Source organism: Mustelus asterias, chromosome 1 (assembly GCF_964213995.1).
Source record: "Mustelus asterias chromosome 1, sMusAst1.hap1.1, whole genome shotgun sequence".
In the NCBI taxonomy this organism is placed as follows: domain Eukaryota; kingdom Metazoa; phylum Chordata; class Chondrichthyes; order Carcharhiniformes; family Triakidae; genus Mustelus; species Mustelus asterias.
Window position 1 is genome coordinate 146,738,289 of NC_135801.1, and position 17,619 is coordinate 146,755,907.

At 43.7% G+C, this 17,619-nt stretch overlaps 1 protein-coding gene across 2 annotated transcripts in view; it reads left to right on the forward strand.

Annotated features, from left to right (window-relative positions):
* Positions 1-17,619, forward strand: part of malt1 (MALT paracaspase 1) — a 176,587-nt gene that overhangs the window by 38,737 nt on the left and 120,231 nt on the right. Inside the window, exons 1-2 of one of the 2 annotated variants that reach the window (XM_078220100.1) lie at positions 7,458-7,714; positions 7,799-8,080. In XM_078220100.1, the coding sequence (XP_078076226.1) occupies positions 7,929-8,080 (152 nt within the window). In that variant the 5' untranslated portion in view covers positions 7,458-7,714; positions 7,799-7,928. Of the gene's footprint in view, positions 1-7,457; positions 7,715-7,798; positions 8,081-17,619 lie in introns of those variants that run through there. The other variant, XM_078220109.1, reaches the window with a different exon arrangement.

A 17,619-nucleotide genomic window follows, 5' to 3' on the forward strand; every position in this document is an offset into this window, starting at 1 on the left:
TCAGTTAGACCGTGGCTGATCATCTATCTCAATGACATTTTCCCATTCTATCCCCATATCCCTCGATGCCATCAATATGGACCAATCTCTGTCCTGAATATATTCAAGGACTGAGCCTCCACAGCCCTCTGGGGTATAGAATTCCAACGATTCACTACCCTCTGAATGAAGAAATTCTTTCTCATCTCAGTCTTAAATGGGCTGCCCATTATTCTGAAACTGCATCCCCTGATCTTGGCCCCCTAGTCAGGGGACACATCTACCCTTTCGCACCCTGTCGGCATTCAATGGGATTCCCCCTCATTTTTCTAAAGTCTAGAGAATACAGGCTCCTTCTTCATGTAAACCATGGTGATCTTTAGTGTCCTACGCATATAGGTATAGAAAAATCTCTGGCACTACTGGTTAGCTTGAGTCCAGTGCAATCTTTGATATCTTGTCTGAGATAGCTGGCCATAATTGGGATGGTTATTGCAAACAATCAAGTCAAAACCCTGTCACATGAACTGAAGGATGTGTTTGCTCTGTGTTTCTTCAAGAAAAAGAACATCAATAGGTGGCACGGCAGGACAGTGGTTAGCACTGCTGTCTCACAATGCCAGGGGCCCAAGTTTGATCCACGTCTTGGGTCACTGTCTGTTTGGAGTCTGCACGTTCTCCCTCTGTCTACGTGGGTTTCCTCTGGGTCCTCTGGTTTCCTCCCACAGTCTGAAAGATGTGCTGGTTAGGTGCATTGGCCATGCTAAATTCTCCCTCAGTGTACCCGAACAGTCGCCGGAGTGTGGCAACTAGGGGATTTTCACAGTAACATCATTGCAGTGTTAATGCAAGCCAATTTGTGACACTAATAAATAAACTAATAAAAAAACTAAACAATGTAAGTTTCTCGAGGAATCTCCTGAGGTCTTAGTATTTTGAGTAAGAAATGCAGTTGATGTTACGTTGGTATACTTGAGTGTTTGGATCTTTGTTTTGATGCTAAAGAGGAATGTTTGCTTTGCTTACTCTCACAGGGACATTGATTTAATCGCTTTGAGATGTCATTTGTTGAAACCAAAGATCATATCAAAGGGTAGGCTGCCTTATATAAATAACCCCCCCCCCCCGCTCTAGAAGTCAGTGCAGTCTTTTACATCTTTTGTGGACCCAATTTTTTTTCTAGGCTTTCATGAGATGTGGTCGCCACTAGCAAGACACTGGCCTTGCTAGTGGTGTCACAAGAAATACTGATTTCTTGTCCACGCCTAAATTGCCATACCATTTCAAAGGACCATGATGAGGAGATGCCAAAAGAGAAAATGCTGGAAAATCTCAGTATCTGTAAGGAGAGAAAAGAGTTGACGTTTCGAGTCCAGATGACCCTTTGTCAAAGCTGTGGAGATGCCAGTATTGGATTCGGGTGGACAAGATGAGAGGTTGCACGACACCAGGTATAATCCAACAGATTTATTTGAAATCACAAGCTTTCAGAGTGATGCTCCTTCGTCAGGTGAATTTCAAAGGGCAGTTAAGAGTCAACCACATTGCTATGGATCTGGTTTTTACAACAATTGACAATAGTTTCACGGGACGCCCAGATTTTTATTGAATCCGAATTTCACCATCTGCTTTGGTGGGATTTGAATGTATCATTCCCAGAGAGATAGCCAGGGCATCTAGATCACTGGGTCAGTGACAATACCATGATGGCGCCATCTCCTTTAGATCATTCTCGGCTTCTTACCCTGTCACAGACTTTGTTTCTTCCTCCCCCACCCCATCACCTTGGTTCTGTATTTAGTCAAACCATCATCACACATATTAGTGTACGTATTACAGAGAAGGAGGTGCTGGAAGTCTTAAAGCGCATCAAGGTAGATAAATCCCCGGGGCCTGATGAAGTGTATCCCAGGACATTGTGGGAGGTTAGGGAGGAAATTGCGGGTTCCCTAGCCGAGATATTTGAATCATTGATAGTCACGGGTGAGGTGCCTGAAGATTGGAGAGTGGCAAATGTTGTGCCTTTGTTTAAAAAGGGCTGCAGGGAAAAACCTGGGAACTACAGGCCAGTGAGCCTCACATCTGTGATGGGTAAATTGTTGGAAGGTATTTTGAGAGACAGGATCTATAGGCATTTTGAGATGCAAGGACTGATTAGGGACAGTCAACATAGCTTTGTGAGTGGAAAATCATGTCTCACAAATTTAATTGAGTTTTTTGAAGGGGTAACCGAGAAGGTAGATGAGGGCAGTGCAGTTGATGTTGTCTACATGGACTTTAGCAAGGCCTTTGACAAGGTACCGCATGCTAGGTTGTTGCATAAAGTTAAATCTCACGGGATCCAAGTGAGGTATCTAATTGGATACAAAATTGGCTTTTTGACAGAAGCCAGAGGATGGTTGTAGAGAGTTGTTTTTCAAACTGGAGGCCTGTGACCAGCAGTGTGCCTCAGGGATCAGTGCTGGGCCCACTGTTATTTGTCATTTATATTAATGATTTGGATGAGAATATAGGGGGCATGGTTAGTAAGTTTGCAGATGACACCAAGACTGGTGGCATAGTGGACAGTGAAGAAGTTATCTCCAATTGCAACAGGATCTTGATCAATCGGACCAGTGGGCTGACGAATGGCAGATGGAGTTTAATTTAGACAAATGCGAGGTGATGCATTTTGGTAGATTGAACCAGGGCAGGACTTACTCAGTTAATGGTAGAGCTTTGGGGAGAGTTATAGAACAAAGAGATCTAGGGGTACATGTTCATAGCTCCTTCAAAGTGGAGTCACAGGTGGGCAGAGTAGTGAAGAAGGCGTTCGGCATGCTTGGTTTCATCAGTCAGAACATTGAATACAGGAGTTGGGACGTCTTGTTGAAGTTGTACAAGACATTGGTAAGTTCACATTTGGAATACTGTGTGCAATTCTGGTCACCCTATTATAGAAAGCATATTATTAAACAAGAAAGAGTGCAGAAAAGATTTACTAGGATGCTACCGGGACTTGATGGATTGAATTATAAGGAGAGGCTGAATTGACTGGGACTTTTCTCTCTGAAGCGTTGGAGGCTGAGGGGTGACCATATTGAGGTCTATAAAATATTGAGGGACATAGACAAGGTAGATAGTCAATATCTTTTCCCAAAGGTAGGGGAGTCTAAAACTAGAGGGCATAGGTTTAAGGTGAGAGCGGAGAGATACAAAAGTGTCCAGAGGGGCAATTTTTTCACACGAGGGTAGTGAATGTCTGGAACAAGCTGCCAGAGGTAGTAGTAGAGGCGGGTACAATTTTATCTTTTAAAAAGCATTTAGATAGTTACATGGCTATGATGGGTATAGAGGGATATGAGCCAAATTTGGTTTGTTACCCGTGCCACGTGATAGTGAGGAGAGGAATAAGGAGAGAGAGCAATTGAACACGTGGCTACCGGGATGGTGCAGGAGGGAGGGATTCAAATACCTGGACAATTGGGGCTCATTCTGGGGTAGGTGGGACCTCTACAAATGGGATGGTCTACACCTGAACCAGAGGGGTACCAATATCCTGGGGGGGAAATTTGCTAACGCTCTTCGGGAGGGTTTAAACTAATTCAGCAGGGGGATGAGGACCTGAATTGTAGATTCAGTGTACAGGAGGTTGAGAGTAGTGAGGTCATGGATAAGGTTTCAGCGTTGCAGGAGTGTACTGGCAGGCAGGAAGGTGGTTTGAAGTGTGTATACTTCAATGCCAGGAGCATTCGGAATAAGGTAGGTGAACTTGCAGCATGGGTTGGTACCTGGGACTTCGATGTTGTGACCATCTTGGATACATGGAAACAGCAGGGACAGGAATGGTTGTTGCAGGTTCCGGGGTTTAGATGTTTCAGTAAGAGCAGGGAAGGTGGTAAAAGAGGTGGAGGTGTGGCATTGTTAGACAAGGACAGTATTACGGTGGCAGAAAGGACGTTTGATGAGGACCCGTCTACTGAGGTAGCATGGGCTGACGTTAGAAACAGGAAAGGAGAGGTCACCGTTTTGGGAGTTTTCTATAGGCCTCCAAAAAGTTCCAGAGATGTAGAGGAAAGGATTGCAAAGATGATTCTGGATAGGAGCGAAAGTAACAGGGTAGTTGTTATGGGGGACTTTAACTTTTCAAATATTGACTGGAAAAGCTATAGTTTGAGTACTTTAGATGGGTCAGTTTTTGTCCAATGTGTGCAGGAGGGTTTCCTGACACAGTATGTAGATGGGCCAACAAGAGGCGAGGCCACATTGGATTTGGTACTGGGTAATGAACCAGACCAGGTGTTAGATTTGGAATTAGGGGAGCACTTTGGTGATAGTGACCACAATTCGGTTACGTTTACTTTAGCGATGGAAAGGAATAGGTATATTTACTGAAAGGCAAGAGTTATAGCTGGGGGAAAGGAAATTATGATGCGATTAGGCGAGATTTAGGATGCATAGGTTGGGGAAGGAAACTGCAGGGGATGGGCACAATTGAAATGTGGAGCTTGTTCAAGGGTGTTCTTGATAAGTATGTATCTGTCAGGCAGGGAGGAAGTGGTCGAGTGAGGGAACCGTGGTTTACTAAAGAAGTTGAATCGCCTGTGAAGAGGAAGAAGGAGACTTATGTAAAGATGAGATGTGAAGGCTCAGTTAGGGCGCTTGAGAGTTACAAGTTAGCCAGGAAGGAACTAAAGAGAGAGTTAAGAAGAGCCAGGAGGGGACATGAGAAGTCTTTGGCGGATAGGATCAAGGAAAAGTCCAAAGATGTGCAGGTTAGGTTGATTGGCCATGCTAAAATTGCCCTTAGTGTCCTGAGATGCGTAGGTTAGAGGGATTAGTGGGTAAAATATGTAGGGGTATGGGGGTAGGGCCTGGGTGGGATTGTGGTCGGTGCAGACTCGATGGGCCGAATGGCCTCTTTCTGTGCTGTAGGGTTTCTATGAAAGCCCTAAAGCCTTCTATAGGTATGTCAGGAATAAAAGAATGACTAGGGTAAGATTAGGGCCAGTCAAGGACAGTAGTGGGAAGTTGTGCGTGGAGCCTGAAGAGATAGAAGAGGCGCTAAATGAATATTTTTCGTCGGTATTCACGCAGGAAAAAGACAATTTTGTCGAGGAGAATACTGAGGTACAGGCTATTGGACTAGACGGGATTGAGGTTCATAAGGAGGAGGTGTTCGCAATTCTGGAAAGTGTGAAAATAGATAAATCCCCTGGGCCGGATGGGATTTATCCCAGGATTCTCTGGGAGGCTAGGGAGGGGATCGCAGAGCCTTTGGCTTTGATCTTTACGTTGTCATTGTCTACAGGAATAGTGCCAGAAGACTGGAGGATAGCAAATGTTGTCCCCTTGTTCAAGAAGGGGAATAGAGACAACCCTGGTAATTATAGACCAGTGAGCCTTACTTCTGTTGTGGGCAAAGCTTTGGAAAGAATTAAAAGGGATAGGATTTACAATCATCTAGAAATGAATAATTTGATTAGGGATAGTCAACACGGTTTTGTGAAGGGTAGGTCGTGCCTCACAAACCTTATTGAATTCTTTGAGAAGGTGGCCAAAGAGGTGGATGAGGGTAAAGCAGTTGATGTGGTGTATATGGATTTCAGTAAAGTGTTTGATAAGGTTCTCCACGGTAAGCTATTGCAAAAGATACGGAGGCATGGGATTGAGGGTGATTTAGCGGTTTGGATCAGGAATTGGCTAGCTGTAAGAAGACAGAGGGTGGTGGTTGATGGGAAATGTTCATCCTGGAGTTCAGTTACTAGTGGTGTACGGCAAGGATCTATTTTGGGGTCACTGCTATTTGTCATTTTTGTAAATGACCTGGATGAGGGAGTCAAAGGATGGGTTAGTAAATTTGCGGATGACACTAAAGTCGGTAGAGTTGTGGACAGTGTGGAAGGTTGTGGCAGGTTACAGAGGGACACAGATAAACTGCAGAGCTGGGCTGAGAGGTGGCAAATGGAGTTCAATGCGGAAAAGTGTGAGGTGATTCACTTTGGATGGAGTAACAGGATTACAGAGTACTGGGCTAATGGTAAAATACTTGGTAGTGTAGATGAACAGAGAGATCTCGGTGTCCATGTGCATAGATCCCTGAAAGTTGGCACCCAGGTTGATAGGGTTGTTAAGAAGGCGTACGGAGTGTTCGCTTTTATTGGTAGAGGGATTGAGTTTCGAAGCCAGGAGGTCATGTTGCAGCTGTACAAAACTCTGGTGCGGCCACACTTGGAGTATTGTGTACAGTTCTGGTCACCGCATTATAGGAAGGATGTGGAAGCATTGGAAAGGGTGCAGAGGAGATTTACCAGGATGTTGCCTGGTATGGTGGGAAGGTCTTATGAGGATAGGCTGAGGGACTTGAGGTTGTTTTTGTTAGAGAGAAGAAGGTTAAGAGGTGACTTAATAGAGGCATACAAGATGATCAGAGGATTAGATAGGGTGGATAGTGAGAGCCTTTTTCCTCGGATGGTGATAGCTAGCACGAGGGGACATAGCTTTAAATTGAGGGGTGATAGATATAGGACAGATGTCAGAGGTAGGTTCTTCACTCAGAGAGTAGTAAGGGTGTGGAATGCCCTGCCTGCAGCAGTAGTGGGCTCGCCAACATTAAGGGCATTTAAATGGTCATTGGATAAACATATGGATGATATTGGAATAGTGTAGGTTAGATGGGCTTTAGATTGGTTTCACTGGTCGGCACAACATCGAGGGCTGAAGGGCCTGTACTGCGCTGTAATGTTCTATGTTCTAAATGCGGGCAATTGGGATTAGTTTAGGGGTTTTAAAAAAAAAGGGCGGCATGGACAAGTTGGGCCAAAGGGCCTGTTTCCATGCTGTATACCTCTATGACTATTTGGAAAAAGGATCCAAGTTCTTTTATCCTGTGACTGGGTGAAAATGCTGCAACTTCCTCCCGGAGAGTGCAGCAACACCTCATTATTAAACGGCAGCAGTCCAAGAAGGCAATACAACGCTGCCTTCTCAAGGGCACTTAAGAAATTCAGAACACCACAGGAATGGATACATAAATGGAAGATCATAGAATAGAGTCCTACAGAACAGAAGGAGGCCATTCAGCCCACCACACCAGTACCACCCACAATCCCACCCAGGCCCTGTCCCATCACCTCATGTATTTATGTATTTACCTAGCTAGTCTCCCTGACGCTAAGGGACAATTTAGCATGGCCAATCTACTTAACCTGCACATCTTTAGACTATGGGAGGAATCCGGAACACCCAGAGGGGACCTCACGCAAACACGGGGAGATTGTGCAAACTCCACACAGATAGTGACCCAAGCCAGGAATCAAACCCAGGACCCTAGCATTGTGAGTCAGCAGTGCTAACCATTGGGTCACCGTGCCGTGACTTTTGTGGGTTTCTTTGTTTTTCTTGAACCAATTTCACAATGAAGAACTACAAATCCCAGATATCTTTGCACCTCTGGGGGCCGGAGGGAGACAGGAGGGTGCGCTTTTACTTCCTGCTTCAGTATTGAATCAGCAATGTACCAGGAAGTATCTACCTGTGTGCAGATCATCAGCAGTAGGTACTTTTAGAGTGTAGCCGGCTTACCCTGGCAGCGAAACGGAAAGAGGCAGTTATTGGACAGAGAGCAGATCGCTCCCTATGTTGCTAACGGGAGTTGAATGTTTAAGGGACTGCAGCAAGAAGAGGCTTGTAGCATTTCGCAAAACTTGCTACAACTTCTTGCAATTCTTTTGGAACCCGCGGTTTGAAATCTCCAGTAAGTGCTGCACTTTTTTTGTTCAGAAGGGAGGTATGTTTATTATTTTTTTGAAAGTTGACTGGATGTGTTTTATTTGAATAGGTGTTGCCTGACCAGGGCGGTGGGTGGCAGCGAGGGGCGCAGAGGAGCTGCCCGCAGTTCAGTGACAGCAACGCCGCTGGGAGCTGCAAGCAAGAGTCCTTTTGAAGGTACGGCAGGCTGGCTCGCTGCAATGGCAGCGTCCATGCAGGGCACACCGTCCAGCATCAACAGCCTGAAGGAACACACGCTGAAGAAAATAAGCGATCTGCTGGACAAGGCAAACAACCGCGGGTGGAGGAAACTGGCAGAAATTGTGGGGGCCGACAAACGTTTCAGACTCAGGTAGGACATAAAGCAATTGCGCTTTATTTCACAGTAAGAAATCTCACAACACCAGGTTAAAGTCCAACAGGTTTATTTGATATCACGAGCTTTCGAAGAGCTGCTCCCTCATCAGGCGAGTCACCAGATATAGGAGTTGGCCACTTTTATCTGCGCTTCTGAAACTATCTCACACTGGGGTACAAGTTCATGGGGTACTCCTCCGATGCAAACATCCATTATTATTTCACGAACATGAGTGCTCATGGGCCAATCCACTGTGATGGGCATCACGCCCAAACCACATCCCGATTTCACAAGTACAATTGCAAATGTTATCAGCTGCTATCAGGACGCCTGATTTCACTCCTTTGTATGCTTTATATTGACTCCACTTCCATTCCAGTTGAGATAAATAAAGTCAGGAATCCAAATACAGTTGTCTTTGAAATGGAAATCGTACATTTATACTTTTGGTTGCAATGCATAAAAATTCTTCATGGTGAGCATTACTCCTCACCGTAGAATCCTACAGTGCAGAAGGAAGCCAATCAGCCCATCAAGTTTGCACAATCCCACCCAGGCCCAATCTCCATAACCTCATGTATTGACCCTAGCTAGTCCCCCTGACACTAAGGAGCAATTTAGCATTACCAATCCACCTAACCCGCACATCTTTGGTGTGTGGGAGGAAACCGGAGCACCCAGAGGAAACACACACAGACACGGGGAGAACATGCAGACTCCACACAGGCAGTGACCCAAGCCGGGAATTGAACCCAGGTTCCTGGCGTTGAGAGGCAGCAGTCCTAACCATTGTGCCGCCACAAGGTGACTGTGAGGAAATCTTGGTGCCTACTGTCGATATAATGACCAGTTGCTTTTCTTGGCTGGTAAATTAAGAGGCATCTTTCGGTTAAGGTGGTTATAAAATGGCTTTTTTGGAACCAAATAAATTTGTTGTGGCTTCTGATATTTGAAGCAGGCAAGCTCCTAAGAAGCTAATCTTGGTCTCTGATGGAAATGCGGACCTGATACTACGATTCTCCCACAGTTCCAGATAAATCAGAAAAATATTGCCCTAAAGCTGATCTTAATTGAAGCTTACCCGTACGTTATTTTAGGAAGTTGCATGGTTTTGATTGATCTACAGCTGTACTGTTGCACATTCTTTGCAATTCCCTAAGCGTTGGTTATTAAAGCTTTTAGAATCATAGAATTCCTACAATGCAGAAGGAGGTCACTGAGCCCGTCGAGGCTGCACTGACAACAATCCCACACAGGCCCTATCCCCGTAACCCCACATATTTACCCTGCTGATCCCCTTGACACTAAGTGTCAATTTAAAAAGGTAAAGTTTATTTATTAGTCACAAGTAAGACTTACATTAACACTGCAGTGAAGTTACTGTGAAATTCCTCTAGTCGCCACAGTCTGGCACCTGTGGGTCAATGCACCTAACCAGCACACCTTTCAGAATGTGAGAGGAAAGCGGAGCACTCAGAGCGGACATGGGGAGAACCTGCAAACTCCACACAGACAGTGACCCGAGCCAGGAATCAAACCTGGGTCCCTGGCGCTGTGAAGCAGCAGTGCTAACCACTGTGCTACCGTGCCACCCCATAGCATAGCCAATCCACCTAACCCACACATCTTTGGACTGTAGGAAGAAACCAGAACACCTGGAGAAAACCCACGCAGTCACGGGAGAATGTGCAAATACCACACAGACAGTCACCCAAGGCCAGAATTGAACCGGGGTCTCGAGTGCTGGGAGGCAGCAGTGCTAACAACCGTGCCACCTTTTGGGTTCGATAAAGTGAGGTACTCACCAATGGAGACAACTTGTGCCTGCTTCATTGGAAATTGTTCAGGCACACACTTTTCAGCTTGCTTTAGAGAGTTTTGATCAAGATGATGTGTGTTTGCATATCAGCAAATTAGTTGCCAGGAAGTAGAACACAGCAAATACTCTGAATAGAATCTAAGACTTTCATGATCCACATGGCTTAACACTGTTACATTTTTTCAGACTGTGAATGCTTGTTGATCGGCAGTAAATTCTGGAGATGCAATTTTCCTTGCGAGCTACCTGGGTTTCTATTAGTTTGGGCTGATACCTACCGGATCGGATGGTGGGGAATTTTTCTTTCTGCTGCTATTTTGCTGGGATCTCCCTTTGTTTGGAATCTCTGTAGATTGGGACCTACTTGACTGGCTTCTTTAAAGTTTGTGTATTGCGGTGCATGGTGCTATGTCCTGTCCCCTTTATAAGTTGCAACATGTCAGAGTGGCAAAAGTTGCGTGAGATAAAGGTTGATCAGGAAGTGACTGGAACGGTTGTAGATTCTGAGAAGTCTGATGGTGCATTTTAGTGAAACAGAAAGGTAGACAAGTACTCTGAAGGGAGAACAAAAGCAAGGTAAAGAGACCTTTGGTAGAGAAGGCAAATTGGAAAAAGCAGCTAAAGGGGAAAAATACTATGTTGAGAAAGTAGAACAGTTTAAAGAGCAAAGACTGGAAGGAAGCTAAGAAATAACACTGAAGAATTTTTTCAGGTAGAATATGAAAAAGCAAAAACAGGATGGTGCTTGCCCTCCAAGAAGAGGAACTTGGAAAAAAAATGCAGTGGGAAAAATCATCATTTACAGCAGTGAAAAAAGTAGCAACTGGGTGTTAAAGAAGTAATCCAATAGCTGGATCCCTAAACTAAAGCTGGAAATCAGAGCAAACTTGAGATTCTAAATTTTACAAATAGAAATTATGGTAGCCAACACTCTTGCATAAAATTATTCCTAGTTGTGTGTAATTTAGCACAAGAATTGGCAATTTTATGCAGGCTGAATGAGGCATTATGATAATGAGAGTGTGAAGTGGAAAATTCTCGCGAGTGCAGTAAAGTTCTTTTTTGAGGCAGAGATTAAGCTACAGAATAAAGGAAAAAAAAAGACTTGCATTTATAAAGTTACTTTCACGACCACAAGGCAACTCATAGTGCTTTACAACCCATATAACTGCCTTGGGTGGTACAGTGGAACAGTGGTTAGCACTGCTGCCTCACAGCGCCAGGGACCCAGGTTTGATTCCTGGCTTGGTTCACTGTCTGTGCTGAGTCTGCATGTTCTCCTCGTGTCTGCGTGCATTTCCTCTGGGTGCTCCGGTTTCCTCCCACGGTCTGGTTAGGTGAATTGACCATGCTAAATTGTCCCTCAGTGTACCCGAACAGTTTGGCGACTAGGGGATTTTCACAGTAACTTCATTGCAGTATTAATGTAAGCCTATCTGTGACTAATAAATAAACTTTACTTTACTTTAAATATTTTTAAAAGGCACAGTCACTGTTGTAATGTGAATGCAAAAAGCTAGGCCAACACTTCAGTGCCGTACTGGAGGAATGTTGCACTGCCAGAAATGTTGCCTTTTGAATGAGACGTTAAAGCAAAGCGCTGTCTGCGCCCTCAGATGGACATAAAAGATCCCGTAGTACTATTTCAAAGAATAAGTAAATTGTTTTTGGTATCATGAACAATGAGTCTTTATCACATTTCTGTTTGCGGGAGCTGGCTGTGCGCGAAATGGATGCTATGACTCCTACTTTGTTTGATGTCAACTGTGTGGAAGCTGACTTATTCAGTAACTTTTTGTGTAGAAGAATTCGGGTTCCAATAAGAACCTAATTAAGACACTTAGTATGAAAGGTAAAGGAAGTTTTGGTTCAGCATGCTTTCTGCTATCTTATGTAGAAGTTTTATTTCATATATATCTCACCTTACAGAAACATGTCTCTATTAAAGTTAATGGAAATAAAATGCAAAATAAAAGACACCAGTCTTTGATTTTGAAGAGCTTTGGGATAAGATGGCATAGGTATAAACCATAGGCATCTCAAAATCTTTTGAATTGGGATACAAAAGGATATGTAAATGATACCATTATGTTCAGAAAAGGGAAAAGGATAAACAAAGAAATTAACAGCTAAATTGTCTTGCCCCCTATTGTGGGTGAAGTTCCAAAGCCCAGAGAGCCAATATGAAATTTGTGAATAGTTAGAAAAACATGGCTGTTCGATAAGAGACAATGTGGATTGAAAAAGAGGTTTAGGTAATTGACAACAGAACCAGAGGTGGAATGAGGGTCAAGTTTTAGGCATTGGGCTCTTATGGTATGGAATGTACTGACTGCAAGGGTAATAGTTTCAACAAAACCTTCAACAGGGAATTGGATAATTATTTGGAGGCAAAACTTTACAGGGCTGTGGAGAAAGAGCAGGGGAATGGGACTAATTGGATTGCTGTTTAAAGATGGATGATAATCATATGGCGGCTCCTGTGCTGTATCATTCTCTGAGTCAATGAGGGAAGGTTATGCTTGACTAAGTTAAATGAATGTTTTGAGGAAATCGCAAAACATAAAGGGGATGTTGCTATACGCATGAACTTTCAAAAGATAACATGGTTCAAAATAGACTTGTTAGAAAAATGAGGATACATGATTTTAAAGGTGTTATTGCCAGAAAGATAACTTGGGAACAGATATTAGGGATGAGCAATAATTTTTGGCTTAGCCAGTGATGCCCAAATCCCTTGAAAGATGTTTTTAAAATTAAGGCGCAAAATAGAAGTAACTAGATGCTTTTTGGATTGGGGTAGTTATGTGACCCAGGGATCTATACTGGGACCTCTTTAGCTCTATGATAGGATAAATGATTTGGACATAGGCAAAAGAGGACAAATATCAAGGCTTCTTCAGATTAGCAAATTGGTTAAAAAAAGGCAGACTGTAAGGAAGAATGCAAAGAACATAAACAGGTTAATGGAGTTGGCAGATGGGTGGATAAGGTTCATTATAGAGAAATGTGAAGTAGTATTTCTTGAGAAAAAGGAACAGTAAGCAGGACCATGGGGTACAAATGCAAAAAGATAAAATGTAATGTCAGACCTTTACAAAGCAAGGCTTGGCCATGGTTAAAATGTTCTGTCCAATTTCGAGCAACCTACTTTGGAAGTGTTGTCAAGGTCATGGTGAAAGGAGCAGAAGAGACTATCACAAGCTTTACCAGGGATGAGCGATTTTAGTTATGAGAGATTAGAGAAAAGAAGTTATTTTTATTGAACCAAAGAAGGTGAAGAGAAGATAGAGGATTCAAAGATAGAAAACATTTTGTTTACTGAATTGGTATTTAGAAGATATAAATTTGTAGTCCTCACCAAAATAACAAAAAGAGTTTTTCTTTCAAGAGTGAAGTGTTAAACTATGGGTAGTCCCACCAGAAATTGTAATGGAACATTCATAATAGCTTTTAAAAAAGTAATCTGTAAATATTGGAAAATGAAAATTTAAGAGAGGAGGGAATAGGAGTATTTGAATATATCTTTAAACACCAAACTTCATTTTATGTTATAAAATTTGGTAATTGTAAAATGCCATTTAAAGGTAGATTGCCTCTGGGTTATACTGAAATAGGTATTGAATATATAAACGTGGAAGTAATGTTTATAAGTTTGTATAAGACATTGGTTAGATAGACCCTTGCAAGAATATTCTGGGTAATATAGGAACAAGATTAGTACTATGGAAAAAGTATAATTTTCTGGAAAAAAACTGGGGAATTTTGAGTGGATAAGAAAAGGCTAAGCAGGATTTGATTGGAAAGGTAAAGTGTGTATGACATTAAAGGGATGGTGATAATGTGATAATTGGCTAAGGAATAGGAGTCATGATGTGGAGATGCCGGCGTTGGACTGGGGTAAACACAGTAAGAAGTTTAACAACACCAGGTTAAAGTCCAACAGGTTTATTTGGTAGCAAAAGCCACACAAGCTTTCGAGGCTCTGAGCCCCTTCTTCAGGTGAGTGGGAATTCTGTTCACAAACAGAACTTATAAAGACACAGACTCAATTTACATGAATAATGGTTGGAATGCGAATACTTACAACTAATCCAGTCTTTAAGAAACAAAACAATGGGAGTGGAGAGAGCATCAAGACAGGCTAAAAAGATGTGTATTGTCTCCAGACAAGACAGCCAGTGAAACTCTGCAGGTCCACGCAACTGTGGGAGTTACAAATAGTGTGACATAAACCCAATATCCCGGTTGAGGCCGTCCTTGTGTGTGCGGAACTTGGCTATCAGTTTCTGCTCAGCGACTCTGCGCTGTCGTGTGTCGCGAAGGCCGCCTTGGAGAACGCTTACCCGAATATCAGAGGCCGAATGCCCGTGACCGCTGAAGTGCTCCCCAACAGGAAGAGAACAGTCTTGCCTGGTGATTGTCGAGCGGTGTTCATTCATCCGTTGTCGCAGCGTCTGCATAGTTTCCCCAATGTACCATGCCTCGGGACATAAGCGTTCTCCAAGGCGGCCTTCGCGACATACGACAGCGCAGAGTCGCTGAGCAGAAACTGATAGCCAAGTTCCGCACACACAAGGACGGCCTCAACCGGGATATTGGGTTTATGTCACACTATTTGTAACTCCCACAGTTGTGTGGACCTGCAGAGTTTCACTGGCTGTCTTGTCTGGAGACAATACACATCTTTTTAGCCTGTCTTGATGCTCTCTCCACTCCCATTGTTTTGTTTCTTAAAGACTTGATTAGTTGTAAGTATTCGCATTCCAACCATTATTCATGTAAATTGAGTCTGTGTCTTTATAAGTTCTGTTTGTGAACAGAATTCCCACTCACCTGAAGAAGGGGCTCAGAGCCTCGAAAGCTTGTGTGGCTTTTGCTACCAAATAAACCTGTTGGACTTTAACCTGGTGTTGTTAAACTTCTTACTAAGGAATAGGAGGCAGTGATTAGTGGTGAACAAATGTCTTCCTGAATGTGGTCTGGTCCTCCAGGGGCCTGAAATGTGACCATTGGTTCCTGTTATATTTGGGTATAGTGAGTAGAGTTTCAAAGTTTGTGGCTGACACAAAACTTAGCAATGTAGTAAATGGTAAGCGGCATACAAGCAGGAGGAAATAGTAAAATTAGTGAGATTGATAGGCACAATTTAATGTGAAGAAGTGAAAATCAATGCACTGTGGAAGGTTGTCTGAATGGTACTATTTTCAGCAGTGCAGTGAGCTTGGAGCACATATTGACAAATCCTTGAAGATAGCAAGACAAGTTGAGGAAGCAGTTTAGACACTGAATGGAATCCTTCAGTTTGTGAATAGGGGCATTGATACAAATATAACTTTTACAGATCATGGTTGGGCCTGGAATATTGTGTATAATAGCTGAGGACTAAGACCTCGGAGAGGGTAGAGAGGAGGGTTACTTGGATGAAAGAAGAGTTGAAAGGATTGAATTATGTGGAGAAGCTGGGATCACTTTCCTGTGAGCAGTGAAGGTTAAGGTGAGAGATATAGGAGTGGTACTCAAAATTATGAGGTGTTTTGATGGAGCAGGCAACCAGAGGTCATAGATTTAAAATAACTGGCAAAAGAATCAAAGAAAAATTGGGAGAAACTTTTTTCATACAATGGTTTGTTAAGGTCTAGAACATAATACCTGAAGGCGTGGCACCATCAGATTCCATAGGAACTTTAGAAAGGCAAATGGATATGTATTTAAAGAGGACTAATTTGCAGAGTTGGGTGGGGGGGAAACCTGGGGTGTGGGACTACAGTGAACAGCTCTTTCAAAGAACCAGCAGGCATGATGGGTCGAATGGCTCTCTTTTGGTGTTGTTCATTCATTGGTGTCATCTTCTTCCCAGAAGGTTGATTGCTATGGATCTCCGTCTCCTGTCTGTCCTTCCCTTTTACGTTCAACATAGGGTCAGCTGCCTCCAGTCTATTATATGTCATCCGCTTTCTCCTCTGCTTCTCTCTCCTATGTTCTCCATCAACCTTTCTTTCCCTCCAATAACTGTCTTTGTCTATGGTCTGCTCTACTGATGTGACCAAAGTATTATGACTTTCTCTCTTTGATGTTATGCACTAACTTTCTCTTTTCCCCAGCAACTTCCAGTACTTTTTCATTAGCCTTACTGTTTTGTGAAGGGTTTGCGGAACACCCTCCTATATGTAATTTAATATTCTGTGATTCTGAAGTTGAAAGCTTCAGCCTCCTTTGAAGCCTGGAGGAGCTACAAAGGCTGCTTCCTTATTGGTGAAAAAGGCTACTCCCTCTTTTGTCTTACTACAGCACTCAGGCAGTTACTTTTTTTTAATCCCGAAAGTCTGGGCAATTTAAACAGCTTGGCGAAATGGCTTTCAGTGCACAGAAAGCTTAAAAGTGTAAATGAATGGAAGTTATCATGTATATTTAGTTCTATCTTGTATTGGGAAATAGTGCAATATTTTTCTTCTCATCAGCTGAGTTGTGGAACATATTTTAGGAACATATTTTATTTTTGATATGCAGATAAGCCAAATAAATAGTGTGATAACTCTCACTTTTGGAGTTGGCCTGATGGTTCTGGTTTTAAAAAGGACAATGCACAATATTGGAGCTGCTTTCCTTCAGACTGGAAACCAAAGTCCTATCAACTTTAGTCTATTATTGCTGATGTTAAAGCTGGAAAACAGGGACATCCCCTGATATTTTGGTCACCATTTCTCCCTGGGTCAGTCCAGTGAAAACCCATTAAGTGGTCAGTATTCCCGTTTTCTGTTTCTGGGACCACGTTATGTACAAATTAATTGACGTGTCTGCCTAAGAATCAACAGTGACCCACTGGGCCCTATTTTATCATTGTGATTCTAAGTGCTGGGTGGACTTGAAACTGGGAGTGTTTCGGATCTGACTTTTAGACCTGTTCTCGGGCGCCCCCATCCACACTCTGCCTGAAGAAATATCAGTGATTCCGAACCGTGCTGCACGAGCCTGTGGACAGAGCTTAATGCGCCCAAAATCCTGCAGCTCCGAACAGAGCCTCCAACTGGGTATGCGCAGAAAGAAAATGATAGAATGCGGCTCTCCTGCCACATCGCTCCTGGGCTGGATAATGCCTCCCCCGGACCCCACAAACATTACTGATCTTCTTATCCCCCATCCCCTCTGTCACCCAGAGCGATCGTGGGCCCCTTCCCCCTCTTCCCCCTCACTGATCTCAGCCAGAGTGGCAATGGACCCCCCCCCCTTCCTCCCCACTGACTGTAGGCAGAGTGGCAGCAGACACCCCTTCCCCCTCATTGATCTCGGGTAGAAAGGCAGCAGACCCCCTCTCCCCCACCACCCCCCACCGATCTCAAGCAAAGAGCTGTCAGATGCCCAGCACTTGCCTCCTCACTAACTGGAGACCCGAATTGGACTTTTGTGGAGCGTTACTTTTTCGCACCGATTCTGGATGGGCGAACATGGTGGTAAAGGGGGAAGTGTCAGTAAGGTTGGGCGTGCAGCCCATTTACTCAATTTAAATGCATGCGAATGGTAAAGGGGGACCCGGCGCGGAGGTGGACGCAGATCGTGCTACTCACCTCATGCCTGACTTTACCAAGTTTTTGCACCCGAAAACGGGCGCAACTTGATGGTAAAATCAGGCCCACTGTTGTACCTAAGGTAGTCATGATGTGGAGATGCCGGCGTTGGACTGGGGTGAACACAGTAAGAAGTCTCACAACACCAG